At 43.7% G+C, this 21,183-nt stretch overlaps 1 protein-coding gene across 1 annotated transcript; it reads left to right on the forward strand.

Annotated features, from left to right (window-relative positions):
• Positions 1-1,028: 1,028 nt before the first annotated feature.
• Positions 1,029-18,261, forward strand: galnt16 (UDP-N-acetyl-alpha-D-galactosamine:polypeptide N-acetylgalactosaminyltransferase 16; the record flags this gene model as incomplete). The annotated part of the gene is given in 13 exon segments (XM_053435204.1): positions 1,029-1,069; positions 1,158-1,225; positions 3,819-3,884; positions 5,810-5,931; positions 9,065-9,152; positions 9,451-9,535; positions 10,016-10,119; positions 11,482-11,608; positions 12,463-12,555; positions 12,765-12,848; positions 13,632-13,758; positions 15,136-15,252; positions 17,691-18,261. Coding segments are annotated over 12 exon segments (1,218 nt in total). The 3' UTR covers positions 17,835-18,261.
• Between the last annotated feature and the right edge of the window lie 2,922 nt (positions 18,262-21,183).

Here is a 21,183-nt window from a genome sequence, read left to right on the forward strand (position 1 = left end):
GGCTCTATTCTTGGGTGGCAGGTTTGTGTTGCTCCTGTTTCTTTTTTCTTTTTTTACCATTAACAGCTGCAGTGAGAATTAAACTCACACGAGTGAGTCACAAGCAGGGGAGAAGAAGAGAGGAACGAGGTGAAAGCTCCGTTAAAGCAGCGAGAAGCAGTTAAAAAGAGGATGAGCTGTGTTTACTGCTGAGCCCAATTAATACTGAGGGTTCGAGCCACTGAGCAGACGCATGGACACACAACACGAGAGAGGGAGAAACAACTGTTTGTATAACAGGGCTCCTACAGTCATGAAGAACCTGGAAAAGTCATGGAACTTTAAAATGTGTTTTTCCAAGACCTGGAAAAGTCATGGAAAAAAAAAAAAATCCCAAAAGTTTTGGAGAAGTCGTGGAAATTTGTTATATTCATATTTTCATGTCGTTCATTTACGCTGAGTTTTAAATAATTCATATGCTTTAAAAGAAATACGCTCAAAATATAAGCAGGCATACTTGGGTTTGTCTCATTTAAGGTAACCTGTATGCCTTGGAATTCTCATTGTTAGTTTAAAAACTACATTTTGTCGTGTATACAGCGAGATTTCACAAAATGTTCGGTCATGGAAATTTGGTTTAAGTTCTATTTATCATTTTTCAGTGAACAAACAGTGAATTAATTGTGCGGTAACAGTTTCGGTGGTTTTGTGTTATTTCCTCTTTGTGTCTTCACACCACCAGTTTAAAGCGCCATCGGCTTTATTTGCAGATTTAAAAAAAAAACGCATATTTCCATCTCATTACAGCAACAATGCTGAGGTGACTCCGGAGGGCAACACCTCCTGAAACCCACTGTGTGTGTGTGTGTGTGCTGTGTGGTTGTGTGTGTGTGTGCGTGTGCAGGATATTTCTGTCTAACTCGCTGTGATTTCCTCGGAGGAAGAGGTCAGCCCCCGCTCACACCCTGTTGTGTGTTTGTGTGTCCGCAGGTGTGCGTCTCTGAATTATGACGCCGACCTCCCCCCCCACCAGCATCATCATCACATTCCACAATGAGGCTCGCTCCACTCTCCTGCGCACCATCAAAAGGTAACGAGGTCGCACACCGAGCGGCCGGATCACACACCGGAGAGCGGTGACTCACGACTGCTCTTCATCTCTCCTCCTCTTCCTCTAGCGTCCTGATGAGGAGTCTGGCGTCTCTGATCCAGGAAATAATCCTGATCGACGACTTCAGCTCTGACCGTAAGTCACTGTGGGGTTTTTTGTTTTTGATTGACAGCTGGTGAAAACAAAGGTGGGGATTCATTTGATATTTTTTTTTGGTTTGACATTTCACCAAAGCATTTCCACGAAACCTGGGCGTGGGAGGGGAAGATTTCAGCCTCTTGCAGGAAACCGAGGGCACTGACAGTATCTGGGCTCTGATGCTAAGATGTCAAAGGAATGACAGAAAGCAGGAAGCAGATCATGAGTTCAAGTTTTAAACATGAATGGATCATTTGTCTCACTGACCTGGACTTCAGTGAAACGAGGAGCCGACGGGCGGGTCCTGTGTTTTCATGTAACCGACCGGCGCTGTGGAATTACAGGAAAACCACATTTCAGTAATTATTCCGCTTTGTCAGCGAGAACTTCACCAGCTCAGGCTTGTTACTGTCTGTAATCACCACCACATGCATCTTCTGTCTGCAGAGAGGACCACATTCCCTGTGCACTCTCACACACACTCACTAACACAAACACACACACGCTGACCACACACACATGTAGACACACTCGGAGGTGTTGAAGCTGCCAGACATCGACACCGTGGCGTCTCAGCGGAGGCAGCAGCTCCATTAACTCCCAGTTGCCTCGTTAATTACCAGTTTACCTGCAGCCAGCGATGAACCAGCAGCCATGACAGGGTTGGATTATTCTCTCCCTGCCAAAGTGCCAGTGAGCAAGACTTTCAGCCTCCTCTCTGCGTTGGTGTTCAGCTTTCTGAATTGATTGTAATTGATCTTGTTTTTCAGCATTTGGGGATTTATCAATTTTTGTTCCACTTTGAGTTTTTTGTAATCTCTTGTTTTTACTTGGTCTGTCTCACGCTTTTTTATTTCCTCTTACTGTAAAAGCTTTAATTTCCTCGTTTCGCTATTTTCATAAAGTTCCTGTAGAACCAGACAGACAGGGTTCACGGCCAATGATGATGTCACACCGAACCACACAGATATCTCTCAGCATCGTGTCACTTCATAAACAGACGAGCTGTGTCCAGAGTGCAGGTGAAGCAGAGACAGGGAGCGAGAGTGAGAGCTGATTGGTCGGTTTGAGCTGGCAGGCAGACGGATAGAGGAGGTGGTGGGGGGGGGGAGGAGGAGGATTGTCCCTCTCTGGGTTTAATCCTGTTAACGCTCGCCCGGAGGAAAGCGTCCTCAGTCAAGGACATTGATCTTTACTGTGAGTCCAGTGGACAGCATGTGACCGAGGAGAGTCCACTGCAGTAAACACTGTGTGCTGATGCTGCCAGGGCACTGTCAGGGGTTCAATTCAATTATGGAAACTTAATTTGTTTACAGGAACTAAAACAAGACTTGAGTCACGTCCAGCAAATCACAACTTTGGATCAGTGTCGTTAATTATATATTGAATAAATTCAGAATCTTTCAGTTTTTATTTATTTATTTGCTCGTTGTTCAGTTTGCACCAGCTGAGAGAAGCTCATCTTGTTTCATTGTGCAGTGCATCATGGGAAAAAAAGAAGAAAAAAACATTGACGCAGAAACTCGACTGGTTGTTTGTAGTTTTGCATTTTTATTACATTTCAACGTTTTGTCCTGTGCAAACATACTTTATATTCAAAACATGCAGCGCAGCTAGAGGAAGTGTATGAATGATGCAAGGACTCACATGTGCCTATGGACACACACACACACACACAACACACACACACACACAATCTGCCTGGAAGTCCGCAACATCTGTTCAGTGGGTGTGATCTATGATTTTATGCTCTTCATCCCTGAGTGGATAAAGCCCCCTCTCCTCTTCACTAAATACACACACACACACACACACACACACACACACACACACACACACACACACACACAAACACACAAACACACACCTAACCTTAACCTAACCGTAGACTTAAAACTTCCCTTAAAATTCAAAGATTTACATTATTTCTGTCCCCATAAGGAAGAGAGGTCCCCTTCATGTGGCTCTGTGAATAGATGTGTGTCCCTACAACATGTGTAGTATCTACACACTCACACTTTGAGCTGTAAATGCAAACAGAGCCCGTGTGTACACACAGTAGATTGAGTCCAGCTTGATTTACCTTCAACCCCCTGAGCAGGATCACACCCGCTGTCGGCTGCTGGTGCTAATCCTCTCCACAGTGTGCGTGTGTGTGTGTGTGTGTGTGTGTACCTGCTTGTTCACGCTGTTTGTGATGATGTCCGACTGTGTGCATCAACAAAAGCTCTGTGCCAGATGACGCCCGGTGTAGAGGAGAGGGAGCAGGCGATGGGAACGAGCCGCTCGCTGCATCTGTTTATGGGAAAGTGATTTAGAAGTGAACCTCTTTTGTTTGGAAACTCTTTTTTGGTGTTTACGTGGTTATTTGCAGGATGGTTGTCTGATGTGATGAGTGCTCAGGTCACATGGCGCCATGGCCTTTGCAGAGGGTGTGTGTCTGTATAACTTTGTACTTGTGTGTGTGTGTGTTTGAGTGCTGGATATCTATGAAGTGTGTGTGTGTGTGTGTGTGTGTGTGGGGGGGGGGGTATTCTCTGTGTGTGTCCTGCTTCCACGTCTCATCATCTCCTCTTGTCTCCTCCTCCAGCTGAGGACTGCCAGCTGCTCGCTCAGATCCCCAAAGTGCACTGCCTGAGGAACGGCAGGAGAGAGGGTGAGTGGAGGGACGGGAGGGGGGGGGGGGGGGGGACCATTAGTCTAATGGAAAGTCTCGGTTTACAGGTGCTCTATGTTTATTAACCAGTCTGAAATAAAGGAATTCTGTCACAGGGTGAACAGAGTAAAGGAAAGAGAAGATTTAGTTTAACCTGGTTTACACAAGGCAGAGAAATGCATCAGAGAAATATTTAAAATCAACAAAATTAGACATAAATAAAACAATTTTATCAACTAAATAAATAGACACATAATTGAAATAAAGGAGATATAGTTTGTTACCTCGTCCTATGTTTCATTCGGGTCGTCACATGACCTGTCAGGTGACCTCGTGTTTAAAGAAGGGGCCGTGACCAAAACGTTTTCATGCAGGTTGTTAAAATGTCTCTGGGATCTCCTTCCCTATGACTCATATTAAAAATGACCACGTTCGACTCCAAGGCTGCTTCTTGTGCTATTTTAAAAAGGTGCAATTATTTTCATCAAAGCGTTTCACAGGTTTTTCACCGACTTTGGAACAAATCTCCTCCGATTGTTTGATTAAGTGTCGATGCTGCAGAAAAACAAAAACCAAGTAAACAGACGTTTAACCTCCTCCTCTCGTCTGTGTGTCGAATGCAAATGACTTTGCTTCAGTAGCTCCTCTTTAAAATAGATTCCAGCTCCACATCAACACTTTTTCCTCTTTCTCCTTTTTTCACCGAGCGATTGAAAGTGGTTACTGGGGCACGGAGCGAGACCCAATCTGGTATCTGCCTCCGAAGAATCCAATTAACTGGTTTCATTTCTAAAGGCTGTTTGTTCTGTGGACGCTTGGCCAGCCGAAGCCCAACGTAAATATCCCAGAAACACAGACGACTCCCTCTCAGCAAATAAATAACTTTAATGAGATTCTGTAGGTTTTCAAGTTTGTTCAGGACTCAAACTGTGGAGGGTGTTCTCCGTCCTGCAGGGAAACAATGTGACCAGTAAACAACAGAAAAACATTGTTTGTAAACATGATGTCAAACCTCTCAAATTTATATAGTTTCTTTCTTTTCGGTGCTGAAACCAGCTGAAGAGGCAGAGAAGCCCAGTTTGCTTTCAACAGTTTCCTCAGTTCTGTAGAATTCAACGCAGCCTTCCAGAGAAACTTCCCTCTGATAATCAATCTGTGCACCGATGAAAGCAACAAGTACACAACAGCAAACTGCAGTAATCTACTCAACAAGGGCCTGATCATGTGGAGGAAGTTAATCTGCAGTTAGTTTCTGATTCTGACGGACAGGAAGTGCAAAGAAGTCTGAGCTCTTTTGGAGGATTTGGTCAAGAAGCTCAGCAGCAGCACTTTGCACCACTTATCCATGTTTTGCATCTGGAGGTGAAGAGGTTGTTACGATACTGGATCACCTGGTGGAAGTAAAGAGCGTCGGGTAGGAATTTTATTAGACTTGACAGAGCCACAGAGTCAGACTCAGGGTTTCTTGCCAAGTATAAATAAGTATAAATATAAAAATGAATAAACACGAGGAAAAAAGATGGGAAGAAAGCTAGAAATGCTCAATTTGACATTTCTGCACCCGGGAAGTTCAAGTTTAAGCCGGCGGGAAATAATGGGGGTGGGGGGGGTTCAGGACCAGTGCAAAAAGGGAAATGTTCTGACAACTCAAAAATTCAAGGTAACTTACTGCTCTGGCTTTTTTATTTTTTATTTGAGGTGCACTCAATCTCAATCATTTATCTCTCACTGTTATAAAAACTGAAATAAGAATCCGAAGCTGATTCAGCCAAATCCATTAAATAATCACCATTCATCACATTAAGCTGAGTGAAGTCGAGTGTTTCCAGTGCTGAGGAGTGTGACTCTGATCTCTCATGTGACCCAGGATGTGCTTTGGTTCCATAACCGCGATCCAGTGTTAAATCAGGTCTCATTTCCCTCAGGTCTGATCCGATCACGTGTGCGAGGAGCCAACACGGCCTCGGCCTCCATCTTGACCTTCCTGGACAGCCACTGCGAGGTCAACGCCGACTGGCTGCAGCCCATGATCCAGCGAGTCAAGGAGGTACAGCCGTCATTCACACTCTCCAATCAGACACCCGATACACTGCAGACACACACACACACACACACACACACAGTCACACACGTATCCCACACATTCTTTTGGAGGTGAAACACTCACAGTTGTTGTGATGTAACGCTTCAGGGGAGTTTGCTCCGTCCCTGGGAGGATTTTATTGGCTGTGATGTAACTTGTTGGCTTTCACACTGTTGATTCAACACTCGGGTGACACTTAACTCGTTGTGGACCTGATGTCACACACCGTGCTGCCCCTGCTGGAAGAGGAAAGGTGATGTTTCCCAGTCCAGGTGTTTTCCACTTGACTCTGGAGCTTTGTACTGGATTAGTCTGGTTTGTGTTGAAGTGGCTTCAGGCGGCACGTTGGGTCTCTCTACTGGTTTTTAACGCACTGGGAAGATTCTGTATGTCCACCACGTCCTGCAAATGAAATCATGCAGGCCACCGGGGACGGGACCATGATATCCAATCATGAGGGTTTCACAATTCAAAACAAAAGCATGAACAGGAGGAGATGAAGAATCGGGGGGGATCTCTGCTCTGGTCGATTTTGATTTCTTATTTTCGTGTGAACCTTCATTTGTGCTTCAGTCTCACAGAGACTCAGGAAACTGGGGCAAACAGGAATTCTCACTAAAAAGATGAGATCTCTACAAAGGCTCAACATTCCTATTAAATCCTAGGAATCCATTTCAAGCATTAGAAAGTGAGCAGTGTCTTTGCTGCAGTTTATTCAGACACACAACTCAAACCCGTTGAGCGACACTGCACCTCAGTGTCTCATTCACATTCTACACGGTGCAATTGTTTGCACGTTGTGTTTCCCCACACTCGTCCTTGTGGCTCTGGGCAGCTCTGACTCATGCAGCTTGCGTTACAGTGTGTCAGTGTGTGTGTCAGTGTGTGTTACAGTGTGTTAGTGTGAGAGCGTGGTGATGATTCTGCAGCTCCTCGGCTCGGCCGCCTCTGGTCCTGGACTCGTTCATCTTCCTGACACCACACCCCCGTCTTCGTAAAGGGATTAGAGAGCAGGATGAGGAGTTCATGCACAGTGTGTAAAATACTGTAAAATCTTCATCTTTAAACTCATTCATATATAATACATTATTTTATATATGTGTTAATTACGGGTGGAGGAGAACAACATCTCTCCAGCAGTTTTCAGACAGTTTGTCTTTCAGCCTCAGATTATCTGGGTCAGACGTGTTCATGACAACAGGGAAATGTGTGTAACCAGCAGGTGAGGGGGAAACGCCCGGAGGTCTGAGAGCAGCTTCTTATCTGACACTTAGAAAAACCACTGAGGCAGTGACTGGAAGCTTTAGGTTTTAGATTTGAGGGAAACTCGATAGAAACGAGTCATCGGATGAAATCATTAGAATTTTGTGGTTTTACCCAAACGTCTACTGGGATGAAATGAGCGAGCGATGACATTTTATATCCAAAAGGTCAAATGTCATTCAACGTTTTGCACAAGCACTTTTTTTTCTTCAATCCATCACAGGAACAGACATGTAGATTGTGACCAAACATTCGATTCAATCAAACGTGTTAATTTGATTTAATAACCCATCAAGATGAAATTCGTTTATCTACACAAAATGCTTCTGCCGTGTATCTCGTGTAATCTGTACCACACTCACTCTCTACATATGTGTAATAAGCATTTACAGTTGAGAACATGATGTGAGTCAGAGGTCTGGATCTTGACCTTTAGCTCCAGCTGGTCACTGTTTCCTCTCCCACTCAGATACTGATGTGACGTATCTGTGCGATGAAGCAAACTGAGACATCCGTGAAATCCACACACACAGACACACATCTTCTAATCTACAGATTTCATTTTTCTTCTGCTCTGTTCTAAAGTTCCTCTTCCCTGTAAATCGCTGCTCGTCTCTCTGCTGCAGAAGATAGATCTTAAATTCCTTTTAAATGTGACAGTGAATTCATCCGACTGTTAGAGACAGAAGCGGGGGGGGGGGTATTGAGAGATCATTAGTCACATCCATTTGGCCTCTTCATGCATTTCCAAATCACAGAGGCTCATTAAAACCCCAATAAACTGTCTCTTGCTCAAGGCAGTCGAGAGGATCACTTTTAAAAAATTGCTCTCTGGCAGGATGGCATTTCACCCCCCCCCCCCCAACACACACACACACACACACACACACACACACACACACACACACACACACTCCCACTCCGAGTCCAGAGAACTCAAAGTTCAGGACGGGTCCAGGAATTCAGAGAGGGACTGTTCTAATTGGAAAGAGTCGTTTTTAGAGTGTCCCAATGCTAAGCTGTTCCCACTACACAAACACACACACACACAGACACACACACACACACACACACACACACACACACACACACGCACACACACACACGCACACACACAGATGCCTTAGGGGCAAACAGCAGTGTTGGCACAGCCAGACGTCCACAGACAGATGCAGGCAACACTCACACACAAACTCTCTGAGATCAATAGTTCTCCTCTGCGCTGTGTTTACTGTTGTGTTGGTGCTACTTCTGCAGCAGGAGGTAATTTAACAAGTCACAGTTCAGTTCTCATTCATTCACGTCCATTATGAACTGGGGGGGGGGGGGGGGGGGGGGATGGTACATGGTTTAATGTTTACTCTGGTTCTTTCTATGAAGCATTTTGCACTGTTCCAGTTTGCACTACTCACATCTTACCCACCCTGCACCTTTCGGTTATGTACTAGGTTGTGTTCTTATGTGTGTTTTTATGTTTTGTCTGTTTATATGTTTACACCTGGGATTAGAGAGAAACAGCTTTTCCATCCCGTCTAAGTCCTGAATTGAGTTCAGCTTATTTAGTTTGGTTTATTCCACATAAACACACAAAATAAATGTTAAAGAAATGTGTGGGATTTGATAGAAACAAATACCACACCCAAATATAACAGAAGAAATAAAATACAAACCATACCAAGTTTTCACTACAGCTTTTATACATATATAATTGGATAAAAGTTACATAAATTGGATGAATGAATAACAGAATCTAAGACTTTAGACAGTTCAGCTAGAAAATAACATATAAATACCAATGTTTAATCTTGTCCCTCCCTCTCCTCCTCTCATGCAGGACCACACTCGAGTGGTCAGCCCGATCATCGACGTCATCAGCCTGGACAACTTCGCCTACTTGGCGGCCTCAGCGGATCTGAGAGGAGGTCAGGACTCTAAACACGCAGCGTGCACAGTAACACACGATTCAGACGCAGCTGCAGGAAAAACCCCCGTTTCCAAAAATCCATTGTTGCATCATAATCCTCAACGGATCAACTGTGAAGCCGTGAAGCAAATTCCCCCAAAAGAGCCGAGTCCAGTCGCTCTGTGTGTAAAGTCTGTGAAGAGGGAAAGTTTAGAGTCACTGGGTTCATTTACAAAGTGAAATCATTCAACCACACGAAATCATGAAATCATGAAATCATGAAATCAACGTTTCAGTCGCTGTGTTTGTTCTCTCAGGCTTCGACTGGAGTCTCCATTTCAAGTGGGAGCAGATTCCCATCGAGCAGAAGATGGCCAGAAGTGACCCGACACAGGCAATCAGGTCCGTCTCCTCTTCCTCACTTTACCTCTCCTCTTCCTCACTTTACCTCTCCTCTTCCTCTCGTTACCTCTCCTCTTCCTCTCGTTACCTCTCCTCTTCCTCACGTTACCTCTCCTCTTCCTCACTTTACCTCTCCTCTTCCTCACTTTACCTCTCCTCTTCCTCTCATTACCTCTCCTCTTCCTCACTTTACCTCTCCTCTTCCTCACTTTACCTCTCCTCTTCCTCTCGTTACCTCTCCTCTTCCTCTCATTACCTCTCCTCTTCCTCTCGTGACCTCTCCTCTTCCTCTCATTACCTCTCCTCTTCCTCTCGTTACCTCTCCTCTTGCTCACGTTACCTCCCTCTTCATCTCATTACCTCTCCTCTTCCTCACTTTACCGCTCCTCTTCCTCACTTTATCTCTCCTCTTCCTCTCATTACCTCTCCTCTTCCTCTCGTTAATCTCGGGAATTTTAATGAGAGCTTCTGTCTCTGCAGGACGCCCGTCATCGCCGGGGGGATCTTCGTCATGGACAGGAGCTGGTTCAACCACCTGGGCCAGTACGACACCCACATGGACATCTGGGGGGGGGAGAACTTTGGTGAGCCCACTGATGAGACCGAACATTAACAGAATAATAACTTGTTATTCAAATGACGTTGATCTCAGAACACACAAAGATGCCCTGCTGCCAGAGCTCAGACATAAACTTTAACATTTGATTCTGTCTAATAAAGATAAGTGGATCCAATAAGTTAAGTATCATTTCCCAGTTTATCCTTTTTCTGGGAGTTTTACTCTAAATTCTTATACTGTGAACTTCCTTGCAGGTGCCTATAAAAAGGGAAGGAGATGAGACACTTACTTTACAAAAAAAAACATATTGAACCGGAATATTCAACCAAATATATATATGTAGTTGTCTCTAAAATGAAATGTCTCATATTTTACGTGTTTTATTGAATATTTTATTTTCATAAGATTACATTTTTGTGGTTTTACCCCCCAAAAAACACCACAATACAGTTGTGCATCTCCTGCCTCATGTTTCCTTCTGGCCAGCAATAATTGTCTAACTGTAGCCAACAGCTGTATCGAGGTGAAACTCTCTGGTAAAGTGTTACTGAGCCGTCTGAGCTGAAAGAGCCAAACAGAAAATCTAATCCCGACTAAAATGCTTCGTGATTTCAGGTCGAATAACGTTATCATCCTCTGGGAAGGATTGTGCGACGATACTCTGTTGTCCTGGCAGCGTTTACTCGACATATTTCTGTTTGTAGTCGTCTCGTGGCTCGGTTACACAACGACAGCTCCTAGTTGTGTTGTTATTAAAGTTAAAAGAACAAATAGAAGGCCAGATGTTGTGCTCAGACGTGGCAGAAGGTGTCGGCTGTTAGCATTTCTCTGTGGATTGAGTGTTTTGATGCTTTAACTGTATTTATTTTACACTTAGACCTTTGAAGCACATTTATTTAAACAGGAATAACCAATGAGGGATAATGGATTTGACCTGGATTCCCCCTGGTAGTTTGCATAATTAGAAGAATAATGACTTCTTCAGTTTGGACTAATTTGGAGTCTTGTGTTTGTGACGCTTTGGAACAAAATAGTGTTTATTCAGAAGTGAAAGGTGCTTGTGTTTATTTGTCTTGTTGACGTCTGTGTCTATTTAAAAAGCTGTTTCCACTGACGAGAGCAGATGAGGAGACTGCAGATGCTTCAGGATTCTGCAGAGCTCCATCAGCCTGGGCTGCAAAATAACAAGAGCGTCCTCGGGATTTACAAACCTGCAGAGACGTCACTCAACCACGACAGCAGCTTTCCTGCTATTGATTTATGGATTATAGTCGATTTGAGGCATGAATATGTTCAGGCAGGATTCTGGGATGGTACAAATCCAACCGCTTCAGATGACAACATGTCTGTTTTCTCTGCCTCATCCTCCACGTCTGTCCTCCTGCAGAACTTTCCTTCCGGGTGTGGATGTGCGGAGGAAGTCTGGAGATCCTTCCCTGCAGCCGCGTGGGTCACGTGTTCAGGAAGCGCCACCCGTACGACTTCCCCGACGGAAACGCTCTCACCTACATCAAGTGAGTGAACCTGACATCAGGTCAGATCACACCAGCTGACAGTTCACCACCTGCAAAGACACTTAATCTGTCTGTCAGCGTTAACATCTTCAAATCAGCTCAGCAGGAAGTTTAGGGCAAATTTTACACTTTGTCATTTCATCTAATTTAACGAGAAAACACAAAATCACTCAAACCTGTAAGAGAGCAGAGTTTAACAAGCAGATAGATAGATAGATAGATAGATAGATAGATAGATAGATAGATAGATAGATAGATAGATAGATAGATAGTTAGATAGTTAGATAGATAGATAGATAGATAGATAGATGGATGGATGGATGGATAGATGGATAGAGAGATGGATAGGTGGATAGATAGATAGATAGATAGATAGATAGATAGATAGATAGATAGATAGACAGATAGATAGATAGATAGATAGATAGATAGACAGATAGATAGATAGATAGATAGATAGATAGATCGATAGATAGATAGATTGATAGATTGATAGATTTATAGATTGCTGGGAACCACTGAATTAAATGTTTATTTCTTTTAATTTCACAACCTCCTGGACACAGATTTACCTCCAATATACATAAATCCATGTTTTTGTATAAATATCTCGTCTGGAAGATTCTTCCACTGTCAGATTATTTTCACAAGTTTCTCTGTTGTGAAAGAATCCAAACTATCTCGTCCTCACTTGCAGAAACATCCTAGAGTTAAAGGAGGGCTCCTGATGGAGATGTTATATTTAACGTGTGCGATGCTGTCATTAGAGTTGGCTGCAGGAATGCCAGCAGCACTGTCATTACCACGTCTGAGCAGGTGTGTGTGTGTGTGTGTGTGTGTCTGTGTGTGTGCAGGAACACCCGGCGGGCTGCGGAGGTGTGGATGGACGAGTATAAACAGTACTACTACTCTGCCAGGCCGTCGGCACAGGGCAAGGCCTTTGGGAGGTTTGTCTAATATCCTCTCATCCTCTTCTCTCTCAGTCTCATGGATTATGTCTCTTATGTCTCCTCAGTATTTTATTGCCTGTCAGAAAATAATAAATAATAGAGATATACGTGGTTTTCCCTACGTGTTCGCATCATGGCTCCCTTTCATACTGTCTGTCTGGATGTTGATCTTTGTTTCTCTTCATCCTACGCTTGGTTCTTCGCAGCATTGCCGACCGCTTGACGCTGCGGCGGAAGCTGAACTGCAAACCTTTCCGCTGGTACATGGAGAACGTCTACCCCGAGCTGAGGTAGGACTCCCTCAGGACACGTGTTCAGACAAATAACCGGCAGGAAAACTGAATCTGATCAATGCTCTCTGTCTGAAGTGATTGTTTAGAGTTCTGTAGCCCAAAGGGAAGAAAGTGTAAAAAGGGGTTAGACAGTCTTTTTTCAAAATGTTGCTTCATTTCCTCCTTCTCCATAAACTGTGATTCTACAAATAAACAAAGGGATCTTTCCCTCGTCAGTGGATGAATGTCAAACATTCGTGAAACATACAGGAGAAACAACAATGAGCAGAACATTTATTTTAAAGTAGGGGCTGTAAATGTGCAGATTTACATTCATAACCTGCTCATGCAACAGCAAAGACAACACTAGTTTTCTTCCAAACTCCATAAATAACCCAACAACATCAACCGCAACACAACTGTTTTTGTTAATAGTTTGTTCACACGTGTAGAAATGAAGTTGAAGTCATTTTCAACCATCACTTCACCTCAAAAGAAAGACATTTAAAGGTGGAAAAGGCCCAATCACAATTAGAGTTTGAGTTTCTTCTGTTTCCTCCAGCACAGAATAAACTCACAGCCTGAATCCATCTGTTATTAGTTAGTTTAATCTCCCACCTCTCAATCTATGGCCCCTGTCCAAATATCTGTGGTGTCTCAGCTCTGATTGTATATACGTGATGTAGCAATGCAGATTATTCATCGATGTGACTCAAGTCTAAAGGATGGTGCTGTGTTGTAATGGGACCTTTGGTTGACCCCCCCCCCCCTTCCCCTCCTCTCTGTAATCGGCTCCCTCAGGGTCCCTGAGCAGGAGGCGGTGTCCAGTTTGATGAAACAAGGCGGTTTGTGTCTGGAGACCCGTGGGAGCGACGTCCTGGGCCTGGCAGAGTGCAGGGGCCTCGGAGGCAGCCGGCCACAGTCACAGGTCAGGACTCTCAGGAGGCGCAGACTGTGGGGCGCACACTTCAAACCTAAGTCAAATGAATGTGCAGGAATTTAGAGCTTATCAGAGATATCATCCCCATAAATATATCCCTGAATTAATCTCTGAGAAATCTCTGAAAATGTGGGAAAACTCCTTATATTGCAATGTTAAAGAAAGTTTTTAAAAAGATCTTGCGTCCACACCCTGATGTGGATCTGCACCAAACTGTTCTGGGTTCTTCCCTGACCCGTTTTGCATCCTTCCACCAAGTTTCATTTAAATCTGTCTGGTAGTTTTTGCGTAATCCTGCAAACTCACAAACAATCACAATTAATACACTCACATGAGTATGTGGAGGACATCGCATGGAGCTTTGCATGAGGGTGAAAATGAATGACTTACATATGTCATGTGTTTGCATGACTCATTTCTTTACGTCTTCATTGTGTAATGTGTTATTCTTTTTTTATCAATCCCAGACTCCTTCAGTTTTCTTACTCTGTTGCCAAAGTGAGAAAACAACTATATATATTTCTTCAGTTGCTGGGAAACAGGCGAACACATGTTGTGAATCATCTCACGAGGAAACAACATCCTGACCCTTCGTTTAGGTTTAGTCACATTAGTCAACATTAATCACTGTTAAGATTTTACCATTATATTAATACTGATGCATTTTCCAGCTCTTTATCTCAGTTTGACAGAGACAAAGTGGTTTTTGATTGATAGTTGTGGAAAATGTGCCAAAATGCTTAAATGTCCCATGGGGCGGCACGGTGGTGCAGTGGTTCCCTGTTCGGATCCCAGACCTTTCTGTGTGGAGTTTGAATGTCCTCCCAGTGTCTGTACTGGTTTTCTCTGCAGCTCTCTAACTTCCTCCCATGGTCCAAACACGTGCAGATTGGGGTTCAGTTGATCAGAGACTCTCAATGGACCATATGTGTGAATGTGAGAGTGATTGGCTGTTTATACGTGTCTGGCCCGTCTAGGTTATTCCCCCCCCCACCTCTGAAAAAAAAAACTAAGCAGTATAGATAACAGATAATATTTGTATAACCTTTAATATATAAGACCATTGTTCACACAGACACTGCTGCATTATCAATCATTTATTGGGATTAATTGTTAATTTAATTAAAAAAATCACAAATGTCAGATGTACTATTTGTGCGTTTTTAAAGAATGCATGAAACTAAAAGTTCCTCTGAAAAAAATCACATGAACTCTTATATGAACTGTGTTTCTACTCTTTTTTTTCACTGTCTCCTTGGGCTTGAAAAGTGCCCTTATAAATAAATTGTGTTTATAAGTGTTCTTATGTGTCCTCGGACTGTTTATCGAGATGATAGTGGTCATTGTTCTCTCGTGTGTTTGCAGAGATGGGAGCTGATTGAGCCGCTGATCCGACAGCAGGACCTCTGCTTGGCCATTTCAGCCTTCCCCGCAGGGTCAAAGGTCAAGATGGAGCCCTGCAATGCAAAAGAGCCCAGACAGGTAAGAAGAACGCCACGTTGCTCTTTTCAAAAATATCTTTCATTTCACTTTTGAGAGATTGCTTCTTCCACAAAAATGTTCAAAAAATATATAAAAAGCAAAGTGTTGTTTAATCTCTTATGAGAAGAAGAGCTGAAGGTTAATGTGGGACGGTGTTCAGGCTTCAATCTTCAGTCGTGTTAACAGCAGGTCTTAGTTGCTCCAAGTGGTTGTTTCATTTTGGAATCGAGCTGTTTAATCGTACTTGATGTGCCGCTCGCGATGTTGAAGTGAGAAATCAAAGATATGGAACTCTGAGACAGAGGCTGAGTGTCAAACAAGCGCTCCCATCACTTCCTAACCCCGCCCCCCCTCCTCGTGAACGCTCATGTCCCACGTGAACCCGTATCAGCCGCCTGCTTGATTCATGACATTGAGGAGCGAGCTGATAACGGGAACCATGTGTATGAGTGTGTGTGGGCCTCCTGCCAGCCCAGCCTCTCATCCCTCCTCTGGCCCAGTGCAATCCTCTGAGAGCTCGTTGGGAGCCGGCCAGTTAACGAGCAATCAGTTTTAGCAGTGGGAGACGTTTGGCCTCTTTGTCCCGACGTTTAATCCCCTTGAAAGGAAAGAAGTTATTTGTGTTTTGGACTTTGCTCTCTCAGTGAAAGAGTCGAGGAGGGTTTAACTCTTTCAGGAACAAAAGAGTACAGGAAGGTTAATATAAACATTTTTCCAGTTTTCCCTGATCACAGAAAAAACATCTTGATCAATTCAACAACTTTATTTAACTTTTTGTAAATCATTTTTTTGTTTATTCTTGAATGAACTCAATTAGTTTGGGTTTTTACTGATAATAATTTTGTCCGATCCTGGTCTAAACGTTTTTTAGAATCTTGCCATCAAAGAATAAACAATGAAATACCTGGAGATTCAATACTTGACAAGACAGAAAACTATTTAAAGCTTTATTAAAAACACTGGTGTCTCATTCTTTAAAAATGTATATCAATAAATACACAGTATATACAGTCCCTCCTCCAGGACTTTAAGGTTAACCCCCTTTCATCTCCATCCATTAATATCCATTAATAGTTGAATAGGAAGGTTTTCCTGATCATAGCTGTATTAAAACCTTCTGGAACAATTTAGCAATCTTTTACTGTAGTTTAGTTTGGTTTATTACGAGTTTATTCCTGAAAGAACTCAGTTAGTTTAAGTTTTACTGGGTGGGTTTTGTCAGATCCTGATCTAAAAGTGGTTTTTAAAAGCTCGACCCACAAGAATAAACACAATGAAAAACCTGGAGAATGTTGAACTTTGTCTTGAAATATCTGTAAAACTGTTTCCAACTGTTTCATATTGACAGTTTTATTTCAAACACCTTCATGTCTTCCAACACTGATATCAGCTCAGTTTCCCTCTGACACTTCCCCCCCCCTCCTTCTCTTTGTCCCACACACATGCACTGATACACCACACACACACATGCAGCAGTAGTTTACAGTATGTGACACACACGCACACACACACACGCTGCCACACTCTTCCTCCTGCAGGAATTTAAGATGACCTCTCCGCTCTTTGATAAGCCTCCACGTGGCTCAGGAGATCTGCACTGGGCGAACCTCTCACTGTTTAATCAGTGAGCTCATAAACACGTCACTCACATATACGATGATTTGCTCTGTTGAGGGAACTCGATCTCTCACTCTCTCTCATTTCGGTTTCACGTTTCTTGTCGAACTCGCTCTGACACTTTTACAAACAGCGACTGAACCCCGGGGAGTCTCTGTGAAAAGAAATATTCAATTTATGGAGCGTAAAAAAAAAAAAAATCCAGGTTGTTACTCAGGGAAAAAAATCACAACACAATAAATAATATAACAAAACTGAAGATAACAAGTCTGAATCCCTTCAGAGCAAAAGGGAAAGTGTGAAGTTAGGCTGAATTAATGATATCTATGTAAATATATTATTATATTTGAATTTTTAATCTTTATTTCTCTGCCATTGGAGGACTAGCAAAGTAATACTTTTATTATACACCTGTTTTTACTGTGCATGTGATAATAAATCAAACAGCACTGAAGGTTAAAAGAATATCAGTTGAACCAGTGAGTTACCTTCCACCACAGCTGGTCCCAGTAACAGCTGGAGGACATTCATAACACATCTGATCAGAAATAACAAATAGTCTCTTCTCCTGTGCTGGCAGGCGGCCGTGCCCTGACACTCACTGTATGGTTTTTCCACTGTGAGAGCAGCAGATCAATCATTTGTGTGATTACTGTAATCCAGGTCTGACTCAGTCCATCGCTCACTTACTAACACGAACCCCATGTGCCGATACACCTCGCTGATGTGTGCCGGCCGTGCAGCAAACCAGAGGAGGCGTGAGGACGTCAATGTGAGGCCGAGCAGCCGACTGACAGTTTCCCGTTTCTCTCTCCCTGCAGAAGTGGAAGCCAAAGGGCACGGCCCTGCAGCACACGGTGAGCGGCCTCTGCCTGGACAGCCAGACCCCAGCAGGTCCTCTGGTCGTGGCCCAGTGTCTCCCCCAGGTGGCCAGCCAGTCCTGGGAGCCGCAGATCATCTCCTGAGCCACTGGGACGAAGAGGAGGGAGAGGGGCAGACTGTGGACCCAACCTTTAGAGGGACTCAGAGGGGGGGGGGGGGATCTGCTCCGGCTGTCTCTCTGCTGAGGGACGAGAGGACTGAGAACTGTATTTTTGTGACGTCAACTTCAAGCTCCCCCCTCGCTGTGACGAGAGCGTTTTTCTAAAGGCCTCGTCAAACGAATCATTCAGAGGTCTATGGTGTGCAGGGCTTCATCCTACGTGGATGCTGCAGCTCTTCTATGTATTCTGAGCTTTTCACTGAAAACTGTTGCACATCTCACTTTTTAATTTCTGTGTCTAACCTGGTCGACAATCTGCTATAGATTCCAGTAGTGTGGGTTGTCTCAGAATGAATGAGTGCAAACTGTTCGGGAGCAGATGAGTCCGAGGTGTTGGGTTGAGGCGCGTCGGGCCCGTCCGGGGACTGTGTGGACCAGGGCAGCTTTATGTACAGCCAACTACAATCTGAGCTTTTCAAAGCACCATGCAAAGCGCCATCAGGAACATTATTTATTGTTTTGCATGGTCGGACCCAAAGAAATGATTATTCTTTCCTGTCTCTCTTTCATGGTTCATGTAAATATTTGAAGCAGACGATGGCTTGGTTTCTGTGTGACGTTCTCTCTCTGTTGTTTGAAGAATAAAATGTTGTAACAATGAAATTATTGCTCTCGTCGTCAAGTTGTAACCAAAGTGACATGATCGCCCCCTGGTGGCTGGCTGAAGTGGAGGTCATGAACCCAATCTCCTCCATGTCAGCAGATGCGACCGGGATCAAACTGGTGCACGTCATAGATTATTTTTCGTTATTTTTCTTTAATTTAGCAGGTTTATATTTCATGATTTTTAACTTCCAAGTTGATTATACAGAAAGGTGTGTAATGTAATCAAGGCATCGTTGACTCCATCCCTGCTCTACACCCAGACTGCATGACGCCCAGAGCCTCCCCCACCCCCAACAGCTCCCAGCATGCAGTTCCCCTTTGATCAGCCGATCACATGACTTCATAGCCAGTGATGTCAACGTCTGTCACTGGCCACTGGGACGACAGTGGAGTCCTTGGAACCATCGTCTGCTCCAGAGACGTCTTAAATATTTCTGACATCACCTCACAGAGCTGTTCAGGACATCACCTCAGCAAGTTCCCTGTAGTTCAGTCCGGCCACTGCTCTTATTCGTCTTATTTGTCTTCATCGTGAGCAACAAACATCTGGTTTGACTTTGTAAAGGGGGGACAGACTTTGCATATTTCCCTGAGTCATGGATTTCAAATCGTAAATAAAAACTACTTAATGCTTCCCCCGGCTCTTTATTGCGCTCTTACCCTGCAATGCTACCTGGCTTGATTTCAAATCCGGTATTAGCCTGTTATTTTCCTCATTGCGTCTCATAGTACCGTCAAATTGTTGCTGTTTAAACATTTACCTGCAGCTTGTTTTTATATCTTTGCCCTTTTTTATTTTATGCTCAGCCTCCTTTCACAATGGCCCAGTGTTTCCTCTACGGCACTTCAGGGACTTAGTAATGACTTGTTATTAGGACACAGTCAACGTGCTGCATGGGAATAACAGGGTCCTCACTAAATGTGATTTAGCTGCATTCAATGTCAATAAGTTCTCTAACACGGACCAAAGCTTTTAGAAACAGCAGCTACACTCCAGAGCTGGATTTCTCTTCTTCTTCATCTTCCTCATGGTAATCCTTGGTCTACACTCAGGACTAAGTTAGATGGTGCCTGGTTAGAGGAGCCACGAGTGATTTCTTAATTTAGATTCAAGGATTTGTTCATTTTACGATATTAAAACTGGCATTGACAAGGACGTGACTTCAGGGATGAGGAACCACCCCCCCCCCCTTTACTGACTTTAACTGACACGCTGATGGTCTCCAGGGGAGGAGACATTCTAATGACTCGGGTTAATCCCTGACTTTTTATTCAAAGCCAACATCAGGTCCAACTTTCTACTTCAGTTCGTGGCAGGACGTCTCTGAAACTAACGACTAAATGTGTCTCTGAGATTACTGCTAATAGTACGCCAACATTATCCTCACTGTCCTAAGTGGCTCCCGTGTTCCTGCCAACTCAAGACAGAGGAAGTCGATCTGATTTAGACTGAGCTAAGGCGGCCTAATTGACTTATGGACACAGAAATACAGAAACAAAGACATACCAAAGTAAACAAATATATAAATACAGAATTAACCCTTTTCATCCAAAACTGTATTTTGTTTTTCACTTAGATATGTATTTACGTATTTATTCATTCAATTATTTATCTATTTAGACATAGACTTTTTTGTCCTTCATGCAAAACATGCCTGGCTTGCTCATAAAAATAAATTGTTCTTGCAATGTTGAAGAAAGTGAGATGATAAAATCTTTGATCTGCACCAGACTGTAATGGCGTCTTCCTGAGGTGCACCCCCACCCCTCCAAAAATAGTCATGGGAATCATTTGAGTAGCTTTTTGCATAATCCTGCTGAAAACATGAAAACAAATGTCGTCTTTATTACACGTAAACATTACATGATCATCAGGATAACATTGAAATGTCAAAATGAGCTCCTCCAACAAAACAGAGCAGCTCAGGCCTTGTGATGCACATTCCACTGGACTGAGCAGGTGCATGTAACAAGTGGACCCTGTGTTTGTGCTTGATGAGCGTTACGTTCCCCCAGGAGAGACTTCATTAGACTTAGTGAAGACTCTGCAGACCCAGACATGTGTTTTCTGCTCAGGTTGAATTCTGGCCGTGGATTTGTCCAGATAAACATGAGGAATGAGTTTTACTGCGCTGACAGGTGGAGTAGAATGAACAGGAGGGTGATGGGCGTGTGTCAGTCGGTCACAGTTCAAACCGTGAAGACGCTTCTGGTGTAATCGTTTAATTGTGTGTTAAAATGTAAATGTTCATGTTTTCTTCGCCCTGCTGCTTCTAATATAATTCCTGTCAGATTATTAGACAAACACACGGTGACCACAAGGGGGCAGGATATCATCACAGATGCGTGAGGGGCTGTCAGTGACGTTTTACGCCTCTGACCTTGGCTGCTTGATGGATGACAGCTAATAAACAAAGGAGTCATAAAGAAGATTGGGTTTGAGAAGATTAAGAAAAAAAGCAGGGTTGTAGTGAAAAGGAGAAAGACATTTGTGTGTGTGTGTGTGTGTGTGAGAGACACAGATTCACAGCCGGTGCAAAGGAAAACATTGGCAACACAATCGGCAGCATAACCGGCTTGACAACTTTGTAAACCAAGGTTCTCTCTCTCCTCTCTGTCGGTGTTGTAACCTTCCGAGCCGAGGAACACGCTACACTGCAGATTAG

Source organism: Pleuronectes platessa, chromosome 11 (genome assembly GCF_947347685.1).
Source record: "Pleuronectes platessa chromosome 11, fPlePla1.1, whole genome shotgun sequence".
NCBI lineage: Eukaryota > Metazoa > Chordata > Actinopteri > Pleuronectiformes > Pleuronectidae > Pleuronectes > Pleuronectes platessa.